This window comes from Danio aesculapii, chromosome 1 (genome assembly GCF_903798145.1).
Source record: "Danio aesculapii chromosome 1, fDanAes4.1, whole genome shotgun sequence".
NCBI classification, from domain to species: Eukaryota; Metazoa; Chordata; class Actinopteri; order Cypriniformes; family Danionidae; genus Danio; species Danio aesculapii.
In genome coordinates, this window is record NC_079435.1 from 41,113,784 (window position 1) to 41,127,433 (window position 13,650).

Sequence of the window (13,650 nt, forward strand, 5' to 3'; positions counted from 1 at the left end):
AAATGCACCATTGCTATGGTGGGAAAGTTTAAACAACATATAACATGTTCAGTATATAACAACCAAGAAAACACATGATTCAGCACACATTTTTGTGAACTGTAAAATACTTTGCATCTGGTACATTTCGTTACATGTTTCAGATAACAGCTCCACTACTAGATGATATAATTACAAAGATTATTCATTTATTAATTTTCTTTTCGGCTTAGTCCTTTTATTAATCAGGGGTCGCCACAGCGGAATGAACTACCAACTTATCCAGCACTAGGAAACACCCATACTGTATACTCATGTATTACACACATACATTTAGCTTATTAAATTCACCTATAGCGCATGTCTTTGGACTGTGAGGGAAACCAGAGCACCTGGAGGAAACCCACGTGAACACGGGGAGGACATGCAAACTCCACACAGAAATGCCAACTGGCCCAGCCGAGGATTGAACCAGCAACCTTCTTGCTGTGAGGCGACAGCGCTACCCACTGCGCCACCATTACAAAGATTATACATTTTTATTATACTGTTTAGTTAAATGTCCTTTATGCACAGGTGGGGCTTGCCGAACTGATAAACAAGTGAACCAATGAGCTAAATCCTTCCCTAAACCCAACCAATACTGTTTTCAAAAGCAAACACAAGAGAAACAGTGCACTGCAGTCTTACCATGATTTTGCATTGATTTTACCTGTTTTGTAGAACTTTGTTTCACTGGACTCAAACCTAAGTGTTCTCCATCACAACAATATACAAATTGAACTACTGAGCAAACTGACCGCACCAGAAAAGTTATCCAATTGGGGACAACAATGTGAGGCAAATGTATTTTTTTATAAATGGACCTTGTTGAGGTGTTTTGTGGCATTTAATTGGTGATGTGCAAAGGACTGCATGTAAATAATACTTTATTTGTCGATAATGTGTCCCTGTAAATATCATTAGTTTGAAAAGCAACAGAAGTTGCCATTAAACTGCTCTATAGCATTCATTTTAAATAGAAACTGCAGTGAAACGAATATATAAGTACGTTTTTGCAGTTTCGCAATAATGTAGGCTGAGGCATGTATTTCTAATGAGACAGTGATGGTTTAAAAGAATATGCAAGTACATACTGTTCATGCGCATTCATGCATATGTGCAACCAAAACAACAATGGCAGATTACACGACTGTGTTCATGCTGCTCAAGCTCGCCAACTATTGGCCTGGCATACATAATAAAGTATTTTAAACTGTTTTCACACATCTGTCTGAATGGGGATCTTTTTGACAGAATTGTTGTCAGTACGCAAAAAAAAATAAAATAAAATAAAAAAACATTTTTATGTTAAAATGTAGACTTCAAATAAGTATAATACCAAACTCCATATAAATCAAAAGTCAGCAAGCATGATTCAAGATAGAACCCACACACTCACTCTCATGAGTGCTAAATGCTTTGACCCAGTTAGCTGAGCAGTCACACCTGTCATGAGATCCAAGCAAGCTGGATTACAGAGCATGTGACTCCTCCCAAAACAGTGCTCACAGACACCCCCCACACACATTTACACACATTTAGGAACTTACCGGCTCAGATGCGTCCAGTTTATGTATTGCTTTAGAGTCAAACAGAACCTGTCGTCCTCTTCTCTCGCAGTCCTGATACACTATCAGCCTGATCTGAGCTAGATCAAACTCAGCAGATGCCCAACTACAGAGAGAAAGAGAGAGAGAAACAGGTGAACTCGGCTTGATAAAAGCATCCCAAATCCAATACTTGCACACTTACAATACTTACATACTTAACCACAAAAAAAATCTTTTACATTTGAATTTTCCTTTCAAATCTTCAACAAATACTTATTTATTTATTTATGTTTTAATGCCATATCAGCAGCATTGACTATATTCATGGCAAAACATACTAAATATACAATATATAACAAACAATCATATCAGTTTCTTAACAAACATACATTGTACAAAAAAACATACAAATAGCAACTACATTGAAACGAGTCATATACAATCTTTTCGTTTAAGGAGAAATATTCTAAAACGCCATCTTTTTAAAAATTTGACGTAAAATATTTCTGAATAAAAACGTTCTCTAATATCATTTAAAAATACACATTCTATTCATATGTTTTATCGTCAAAACATTCATACACAAGTCACAAATTAGTTTTTCATCCCCTTTCAATAAAAATGCGTGTGTAAGTCTTGAGTATCCGATTCTCTTCAACAAATACAATAAGACTGGAAAACTTGAAATAAATCAAGCTACAATACTTCACTTGAAACTGAAATTCTTCATTATTTATGCACCCTCATCATGTTTCAGCAAATTATTAGTGATTTAAAACAGTTTTACATTTAAGATTCTAAATTTTAATAAATGCTTTTTGCTAAAACATCAGCATTCTTAAAAATAACGGTTATTTATAAGCATTGATGGTTCCATTATAACCGATCATCTACAGAAAATTTCTAAGACCTCTATAATGGAAGAAAAGTTCTTTAGATTATTATGTTTGTTTGATTGTTTTTATTAGAAAGTAGTGTTGTTGTAGGAACTGTTCAATCGGAGTATATTTGGGGACCCAAGGTGGTTAGTCTACGCCGTTACATATTAAAGTAACACATTTAAAAGTAACTCTATTTCATTTAGCTTTAAAATGTCATTTGTTTCACTGACGCAAAACTGATTGTTAGCATCCATTACTCCAGTTTTCAGTGTCACATGATTCCTCAGAAATCATTCTAATATGCTAAACTGCTACAAAAAAAAAAAAACATTTAATATTATTATTAAGGTTTATTTAAAATATTTTTAACAGAATATATCTTCCTTGTGGGATAAAAACACTAGTTTTTTTTTAATCTTACTAACCTCAGTCTGTTTTACAGTAGTGCACATTTAGTTATTTTCCTTGCACAAAATTATATTGCTTCAGACGACTTGGTGCTATTTTTGATATTTTTTGAGCTTGACGGTCACGGTTTATCAAACTCTGACCTTGAATGGCAAAGATGCATGAAACCCCTTCAAAATGTCCCTTTCGTTTGTAGATAAACTGCACTAAAACTATTATTGCACCAAAACTTTCAGTAAACCAATAAGCATTTAAGTGCACCATACCTAAACATATCAAAAACACAGACGCACACACACACACTCCCTACCTGCTTTCCATCCTGGTGTGTGACAAGTGATCAGACACTCATTTCCAGCCTCCAAGCTCTATCCAAAATAGGCATGATTAACAACCCACAAGATGCCTGAAACTGGCCAAGAGAGCAACGGAAGGCACGGAAAGTGGACCATTCACACGCGTACATGTTTCTTATATTAAACATCCAAACATCACCACAGTCTAACAAAGTAAAACACAGGCGCACCGTCTCCATCTCCATCTCTGCTTGTCTGAGCTCTGACTGCATAAGTCTCACAAACACGCACTCACACACAGACACACAGTGTCGGCAGCGCCCCTTCTCTCTGCCTGTGCAGATGATGCAGTGTGTGTGTGTTATATCAGTGTCCATGTGTGAGTTGGCAATCATTGTGTCTGTTTGCTTTGAGTGTATGGACTTTGTATATAGACTGCTAATGTGTTAATATGCGTTTATGTATGTGTGTCTGTGTGTGTGTGTGTGTGTGTTAGACGATATGTTGCTTGGTCTTTCTAACCCAGCTGCCTAACAATACACTGCTATGCACAGGCTGCCTTTATCCCTCACACACACTTACACACACGAAGGGCACAGGCTCTCTTTATCCTCTCCTACTGAGACTTTGCCTGAGTGTGTGTGTGTGTCAGTATATAAGAGAGAGAAACAGAGAGATGGAGGGAAAGAGAGAGAAAAACACTTGGTTGGGGTGGTACTGCCACTACACATTCACACACAGCGCACACGCACACACACTGACACTTAAAGAAGTAACATCGTATAACATTACCACTTCCAGAGTCAGTTGAAAATGCATTTGAAGAGATTTCTTTAACTTGGCATTAAAATGCATTTGGTCGAACAGATCACAATGAAGGAGACCTATTTTGGCTACTTGCTGGACTTCTTTTAGGAGAGGGTCTATAGCAGGGGTGCCCAAACTTTTTCCTATAAAGGGCCAAAAAGCAAACTTGACTGAGGGCTGTGGGCCGAATATACAGTTGAAGTCAAAATTATTAGTGCCCCCGTTTATTTTTTCCCCAATTTCTGTTTAATGGAGAGAAGATTTGTTCAACACATTTCTAAATATAATAGTTTTAATGACTCATTTCTAATAACTGATTTATTTTATCTTTGCCATGATGACAGTAAATAATATTTTATTAGATATTTTTCAAGACACTTCTATACAGCTTAAAGTGACATTTAAAGGCTTCACTAGGTTAACTAGGGGGGTTAGGGTAATTAGGCATGTTATTGTTTAACGATGGTTTGTTCTGTAGTATATCGGAAAAAATAGCTTAAAGGGACTAATAATTTTGACCTTAATGTTTTTTTTAAAAAATGAAAAAATGCTTTTATTCTAGCCGAAATAAAACAAATAAGACTTTCTTTCTTCGGAAGGAAAAACATTATCAGACATACTGCTAAAATGTCCTTGCTCTGTTAAACATAATTTGCGAAATAATTAAAAAAGAAACAAAATTCAAAGGGGGGGCTAATAATTCTGACTTTAACTGTACATCAAACCACATATATCAAATTTGCCATGGGTAATTTTCTAATTTATTCATCGATATTTAAAAGTAACTGGAAAACGTTGCTTTAAATCATATTGACTAATGCAGTATCATTTTAAACATTCTAAAATGAACTTCTTACAGTAAAATCCCATTTATAACACAAGTTGCTGAATTCACTAGTCAAGATTACTTTGATTTGCTCACAGATGTCTTGTGCATCTGTCAAGTGACAACATTTACTAGTATTTACATTTTAAAAGTCTGACTCATTTACAGTATTTAATTGAATCATTTTATTTTAGTTGCCTTTTTTGTACCTCAGTAATAAAACAAAGCAGCAAAAGGTTTTGTTAAATTCGAAATGACGATCACTGTCAAAGGCACTGTCCCCAACCACCTCCCCATCATTCTCCCTCCCTTTTCAGATGGGATGGCAGGCCAAATCAAATGTTACCATGGGCCAACTTTGGCCCGCGGGCCCTACTTTGGGCATCTCTGGTCTATAGGCAGGTACATGTTTAGGATTTTTTCCCCAACAGATGTACCAACAGACAAAATACTGTATTACCAGGCACAGACAGAATGGCAAAGCACCAACCAAAAAGATATTCCAAATATTCTGTATTAAATTGAAAAAAAAAAGTTCTTATTTTACCAATTCCATGATATTTCAACATTAATTAAAAATACAGAGAGGATAATGTTTACATTAATAAAATAATAAAAAATTACTATTATAATTATTATTATTATTGTTATTATTATTATTATAGGTCAAATTTAAACAACTCATTCAATCATTTTCATTCGCTTTTCCGGGGCTTGTTGCAGGGGTAGCAGTCTTAGTAGAAAACCCCAGACTTCCCTCTCCCCAGACACTTCTTCCTGCTCCTCCGGGACGATCTCGAGGCATTCCTAGACCAGCTGAGAGACACAGTGCCTTCAGCATGTCCTGGGTCCTCTTCGGGTCCCCTATTATATTTTATGGCACTAAACAAGATGACCCAACAGTAGCTGCAAGGATCTCTCTCTGCCTGGAGGAAATCTCAACTTGGATGATCATCACTTATAGCTTACTCTGGCAAAAACTGAACTTCTCATCTTCCCTGCAACTCCACACATTCAACATAATTTCTCAATCCAACTGGGGTCATTATTATTACCCCAAGGAATCCTGGGGTGATACTAGACGATCAGCTGTCCTTTAAAGAGCAAATTTCTAACACAGCTTGATCATGCAGCTTGCACTTTTCAACATCAGAAAGATCAGACCGTTCTGAACAGATCATATTGCACAACTTTTAGTCCAAGCTCTTGTCATTTCAAGGTTGGACTACAGCAATGCTCTTCTAGCCGATTATCCAGATGCAGCTCGTCTGGTCTTCAATGAGCCCACATGACACCTCTCTTTATCACTCTGATTTGGTTACCAGTCAAGGCTTGTATCAACTTCAAATCATTGTAATGTTTTTTATTTAATGCCATGTTAGCAATCAATGCTATTTCAATTAAATGATTACACAACTATAAACAACAAACAAATGAACACATAAATCAAATAAGATTTTTAGTGTTAATACATGATAAAATTTTAATTATTTTCCTGGTGTCACTTTGTTAAAATGTCCTTAAGAGATTTAACTTCATTAAAAAGCCTTCTGGAATCATTAAAAGCAGGACAGTCCAGTAAAATGTGTTTTAGTTCAAATCATTGATGCTTGCTTACAGGACAAACACTGGACAACATCCCCCTCCAGGAGCCTTCAGGTGAAGAGTGAGCACCGCCTTGTGGTACCATCGCAGAGAGGCTATTAGTCACTTTCCAAAACGTTTTCATTCAATGATACTCAGTGGTGAATGATCTTCCCATTCCCACACAGATTGCTGATTCACATCTTACAAACAACTAAAATCTCACCGCAATCATCTGAGCACATGAACACTCTCCCCTCCTTACTTAAGCCCTTAATTTTCCTGAGCGCAAACAGTTCCTTGGTATAATTAGCACTTTTTATGTGTATTGCCTCTTCCTGTTGAATCGCTGAATGCCTCCTCATTTGTAAGTTGCTTTGGACAAAAGCGTCTGCTAAATGACTGAATGTAAATGTCTATGCAGTTTGTTTTCAAAGTCACAAAAAGCAGGATTCATGTTTTTCAGTGTAAAAATCTATAGAATATAGAAATCTATAGTTAAATCTATTTCTAAATCTATTCACCTTATTCTCCGCATACGAGAGGGCGCAGCCATTTGAATAATTTTGGCTCGAAACTTCCGGTCTCATTCACTTCCATTCATTTTTAGATGTTAAAAACAGCTCGTTTTGCTGCTTGATGTTGCAAACTGATATTTTCTTATTATATTATTCTACTTTGTCTGTATTGTAATGCAAACACTTATTTGTAGAGTAAGTAGTTTGACCGTTTTTTGCCGTTTATTATTCCTAGTCATTTCTCCCATTGGCAACTGAATCGGAAGTTCTAAAACAATCACAAAAACGAGCACACTTCCGCATTGAAGAATAAGGTCAATAGTCCCACTTAAATGTATTAATTCACTATATCTGAGCATTTGTTGATTTTATCTTATGTACACTACTGGTTTTAAAGGAGCAAGATTTGCAAAGAAGTCACTTCTCCTCACTAAGCCTGTGTTTATTTGATCCAAAGTGCAGCAAAACACAATTTTGAAATATTAATTCTTTTTAAAAATCTGTTTTCCATCTGAATACATTTTAAAATGGACTTTAAAATGATCTGCTGCTCAACAAATATTAAATAAATGCTGGTTTGGTGAACAGAAGAGATTTTTTTAAATCTTGCTTTTTAAAAACTTATATTGTATTAATTATCAGGTTGTTTTAGAAAAGCCTGCTAGCAGAAACACGAATCCGCAACTGGTACTGATAGACTAGCACACTGTTTCCAATGTTGGTAGTGGAATTAGTGAGGCAGTTGTGTAAGTACTAATGCCCCAGTAAAGTGAACGGGACACTGCACTGTCAATGGTCGCCGTCTTTCGAATGAGACGTTAAACCAAGGTCCTGACCCTCTGTGGTCTTTAAAAATCCCATGGCATATCTCAAAGAGTAATGGTTTAAGCGCAGTGCCCTGGCCAAATTCCCTCCATAGGCCCTTACCGATCAAGGCCTCCCAATCATCACCATCCACCGAATTGGATGTATCACCGTCTCTACACTCCACCTATAGCTGGTGTGTGGTGAGCGCACTGGCACCATTGTCCTGTGGCTGCCGTCGCATCATCCAAGTGGATGCTGCACACTGGTGGTGGTGTGGAGAGGCCCCCCTCATGATTGTGAAGTACTTTGGGTGTATGGCCATACATGATAAATTAGCTATATAAATACACATTACATTACACATTACATTGTTTGTGATGTGTGAAATACTGGAAGAAAATTCTAAATCATAGAAATGGACGTGTGGTTTATTTAAATAACTAGTATTTTTTTGTAAATCATCTCTTTATAATGGGTATCAAAAACCATTGCAATTCTGTTTAATTTACAGCCCAAACCAAGTAAACACTTTACTACTGCTTTTTTTCACCTTTAATGAACAGGACAGTGGAGATCACAGACAGGAAAGTGATGGGAGCAGAGAGAGGGGAAGGATCGGCAAAGCCTTCGAGTGTGAAATCAAAGGATATTACTAAAAGATTTGATCATTCAGGCAGTGTACTGTTTTAGTTTTGTTTAGACTTGATTTATGTAGCATAACTTCACAAATCTAAAGTCAAATCACTGTCTTTATGTAATGGAAATCAAAAACTGACCAAGTTAATGTATGTAGTTTGTTTCTTTGAATCATATTTAAAGTGGAGTGCAGATTTCAGCAGATTTTTTACTCCATCATTGAGTCTATTCATGCAAAAGAGTGTTAATATTTATTAAATTTTTATATTAATTTCAGTAACATTCTTGATTTATGTGCAAATGTTTCTGTATTTATGTACAAATCAGTTTGTAAAATGATATTTTCTGTCTTCTAGTAGATATACTGTATTATATGAAAGACTTGTTTACCAAACAAGTGATTCTAATTGGACTTTCAATGTAAATCTTAAATATATTTTAAAAAGTATTTTTTATTTCATGTATTAAAGTATTAAGTTACAGTATTCTCAAAACCAAACTGCATAAATCCACAGAATTTGTACAAAATTCTGTGCAGAAATGGCAAGAAACGTTCACAGATTGTGTCTGGCCTCACCTATTAGTCTATTTTTAAAATCACTGGAGAATAGATTCAGCCAAATAAAATCTTGTTTATTTACTCATATAAAAATAAATTCTTGTCATAATAAATTGAATACATTTGTTAAAATCTGTAATCGGTATCAAAGGACAATTCCAAGAGCCCTGATCAAAAGGTGCCTATGCTACATCCCAAAGCTAACCCCCACAAAAACCTGTTTACATTATTAGATTTAATAGTTTATGAGCCTCAAACAGTGAAAACCACTTTAATATCCTCACAGCTCGGTTTAAACAAGTTTGACAATATTTGAAAAAAACAAAATAAAAAAAAAAAACATCTGACAGTGATCCACTTTTAAAAAGCAAAGAACAATGCCGTATGATGAACTTTTCAAACATGGCACATCCTTGTTAGGACAAATCTTTTAAGATTTTCCTCATACTTCAACATCACATGATTAGCAACCGCTTTGTCACATGATCACTGTAGTACACAAACACACACTGAGAGCTCGCTGACAGTCAGCTAGAACCATTTCAGATGGGCTGAATGAAATCGGTCTTCTGAAAGCTGAACTAGAACATTCATTCACAAACTCTACACATCCACCATCCCTTGTGTTTGTTGATTACACATTTAACTAAATGTATTACGGGATTAAAAAAAAAAAAGAAGAAGAATTCCAGCTTCAGTGCCAGTAAAGAAAGCACTAGGAGTTCAATGACCTGTCAACTAAAATAAAGATTTACACAAGTGATGCTCAACCTTTTTGACTCCAACCACTGCCAAATTTAGAATTTCCAGTTAGATTATGTTTTTTAATGTAAAAACATTTTTACAAATAATTTAAATATTTAAATTCCAGAAGTTTTAATATCCAGAATGTTTCTACTGAACTTCTAATTCTATTTCTAATTAGAATTTAGATTATTTATCAGATAAAACATGTTTTGTTGTTTTTAATAACTATTATTATTTTACTGACAATTGGCTATATCTACCAAATAATGTACAACTTGACAAAAACTAATAACTGACACAACTGTAACATACACACTCACTTTAAGATATTATTATTATTATTATTACTACATCTTAATATACAGTTGAAGTCAGAATTATTTGTGATTTATCCCTGAATGATTAGCCCTCTGTTTATTTTTTTCCCCAATTTCTGTTTAACTCAGAGATTTTCTCAACACATTTCTAAACATAATCGTTTTAATAACTCATTTATTTTATCTTTGCCATGATGACAGTAAATAATATTTGACTAGATATATTTCAAGACACTTCTATACAGCTTAAAGTGACATTTAAATGCTTAACTAGGTTAATTAGGTTAACTAGACAGGTTAGGGTAATTGGGCAAGTTAAAATTTCCTTGCTCTGTCTCCCTGGCTCTGTTCTATACAGCTGAAAATGAAAACCTTTAAAGGCTTAAATAGGTTAATTAGGCAGGTTAGGGTAATTAGGCAAGTTATTGTAATAATTTTGACCTTAAAATGGGTTTTAAAAAATGTTTAAACTGCTTTTATTCTAGCCAAAATAAAACAAATAAGACTTTTTCTTGAAAAAATATTATCAGACATACTGTGAAAATGTCCTTGCTCTGTTAAACATCATTTGGGAAATATTTAAAAAAGAAAAAAAGAAAAGAAAAACAAAGGGGGGCTAATAATTCTGACTTCAACTGTACATATGTCCAACTCCATTAATTAATTCATTTTCTTGTCGGCTTAGTCCCTTTATTAATCTGGGGTCGCCACAGTGGAATGAACCGCCTGTCCAAGTCCAGAAAACATCTATTCACTGTTTCTGATTAAAGACTGGGATCATTTTAAATGAAATGATTTTGAAGAAACTAATTGACATGTTCACAACTAGAATTTTGTTTGCTTTAGCTTACTTTAATACATGATTATATCCTATTTTAAATCCTCTTTAAGGGCCTCTGGTTAAAAAAAAAAAAAAAAAAAAAAAAAAAAAAAAAAAAAAAAAAAAAAAAAATCACAGATTTACATTAACAGTTCATACCAGTTAATCACCAATACAAGACAAATATTTTCCTTCATATGTTCATGAGACAAAAACATCCATTTATAACAAACCGTTTCTGTCTCGGCTTTAGATATAAAGTTTAAAATATGAAACTAAATTATTAACATAGGCTAGTATAAATAAATACAAATAAGAATCTGTGACTATACAAAAACGAGTGAAAAATATAAATAAATAGTAAGTAGCATGGAAAATAATTTAAACTAACGTTATTTAAAAATGAAAATAATTACACATTCAAATGATTGGATAATCTGTTTACAGCTTCAATGCTGCATTTGATTCAGATGGAAGAATATTTGTACTGTATAAACAGACTGAAATGGGTCAAAGCTGCATGTTCTGGTGCATTTTGTGTGTGTATTTTTAACGCAGAAGTTGAAGTCATCACAGAATAAGCTCGAAGCTGCCTTAATTGTGCAAAAAAAGTCTTAAAGGGAGTTTACAACTTGTTACGAATTTATTACTTCTGCTGAACACAAAACAAGACATTATGAAGCCATTGACTTCCATAGTAGGAACAAAAGTAGGAACATAGTAGGTTGTTATTTCCAACACTCTTCAAAAAATCATCTTATGTGTTCAACAGAAAAAAGAAGCTCAAACAGGTTTTTGAACAAGCGAGGAACAAGTACAAGATGACAGAATTTTCATTTTAAGAGTGCACTGCATGCTTCACACAGAAACACACATTTGCAGAGTGTTCACACACACAGTTACAATTAAAAAAAAGATTACTACATTTGCATGGTGACCCAAATAGTGCACAAACACACACTCTGTGTACCTGTTCCATGAAGCATCCTCATGAATGAACAACCACCTCGAGGTGGTTTTCGTGCGACTCTTAATCTTCATCTTCAGATGTAATCCACTACACAGTGTGTGTGTGTGCCTGCATGCATGCGTACACTCATCCGCTTTTCCTAAAAATCACGTCTTACTACAGTATATCTAACAGTTCCTCAAATCAAACACCATTTAAAAAAACTGAGAAAGAAAACAGAATGATGGGGAAACTGAAATGGAGAATGAAAACTGAGAAAAAAGGATGTTCGGGTTAGCATGGGTTGAGAGACTGAGGGGGTTCTACTCTTATCTATCTGATGACTGACTGAATACAGCTCAAACGTCACATGACTGTCATACACACACACACACACACACACGTCACACACCCTCTCACAAAGCATGTGATCCAAACACAGTCATAGGACACGCTCACTGGCCAAAATTGCAAACTTCAGCAAACAAACTAACATGTACTCTTTGCTAACACCAAGCATGCATGTTGTAACAAATATACAATCAGTCATACGCTTCACTCCCACACAAAGCGAGAGTGATCATTTCAAGAACTTAAAGCATCTATGCAATTATTAATAGCAGCAGCCTATTAAGAGTTTAAATAATTACACGAAGCGGGTCCTCTTATGGGGGGCCGCCATTTTGAGATCCCATGATAAGCAGAATACTGCTTGTTTAATCCAATAATATCGAGTTACTGACAATAAAATATATTAATGCCGGCCACCTTTTCTGAAAATGTACTTCCTTTAAAAAAGTCTTTGCTAAAGCTTCATGAACCAAAGCAACCAGCCACAAAAAGCAGAGTGTGTTTAAAATCCATGGTCATTCGTTAATTTATATACACAAGTAAACCCAGTTTTGCAGCATAGTATTTGAAAGAATTTTCAATAGTCATAACATGTTAGATTTCCCAATCCCTGCTTTGACTTAGACATAGACAGACATAGATGGAGCACAAGAGGTTGTGTGTGCGCATGTAAATGACACAGAAATATCAAATAGCTCATAGTAACACGTGTTAGCTACCTCTTCGCAAATATTTTTGAACTTATTTGGGAGTAAGTTATTTCCCATTGGCTGGTGAAGCACAGGGTGACAAGATGGCTCAGTGGTTAGCACTGTCGCCTCACAGCAAGGTCACTGGTTCATTGGCATTTCTGTGTGGAGTTCGCATGTTCTCCCCATGTTTGTGTGGGTTTCCTCCGGGTGCTCCGGATTCTAAAAAAGAACTGACAAGCATGAGTTTAAAATGGCTGTCATAATATTGGCCAGCAGCCCTGCACTGCATTCACTTAAAATGTGCTACAACATGTTACAGTGCTGCAGGTGTAACATTTATCCTTTCAATAAAAAAAAAAGAACTAGTTAAAAAAATAGTTAAAATGAACTTTGTTGCTGCTTTACGTAAACAATCTTTGTTCTGTGAGCACTATATTTATTCCCGTGTCAAACTATTATACAAGTAATAGTGAACATTCATATGCTTATTTTGAAAACCCTGTGGTTTGGACCAAAAGTAATTGTAAAAACAGGTCAGATTTGAGCAATGGAGTTCATCGTGATTGCATTAGAGATGGAAATCCCTTTACTGGTCTTTTCCGTCACATTGAACAACCAATTCAACACTGCAATCAGTGTTCTTGTATTATCAGTTGGTAAACAGGGTCAGTTCACTTCCTTCTAGGAAACTGCATGATTGTCATGCGACCATGTATTTGGAAAGAGTCCATCAAAACGCATTGCTGAATAAAGACATATGTTAGTCAGTTGCCAATGCATAAATCAATACAAATTAATTACAATGTAATAGTTTTTTTCCCCAAATGTTTTATTTCTAAACATTTTTTCTCATTTTTTTCACAATTTTCATTTCCCAACAC

General features: G+C 35.1%; 1 protein-coding gene across 3 annotated transcripts in view; it reads right to left on the minus strand.

The window, feature by feature from the left end:
• Positions 1 to 13,650, minus strand: part of fnip2 (folliculin interacting protein 2) — a 40,166-nt gene that overhangs the window by 25,078 nt on the left and 1,438 nt on the right. For 2 of the 3 annotated variants that reach the window (XM_056460511.1, XM_056460491.1), the window contains exon 2: positions 1,572 to 1,695. In XM_056460511.1, the coding sequence (XP_056316486.1) occupies positions 1,572 to 1,695 (124 nt within the window). Of the gene's footprint in view, positions 1 to 1,571; positions 1,696 to 11,747; positions 12,218 to 13,650 lie in introns of those variants that run through there. The other variant, XM_056460501.1, reaches the window with a different exon arrangement.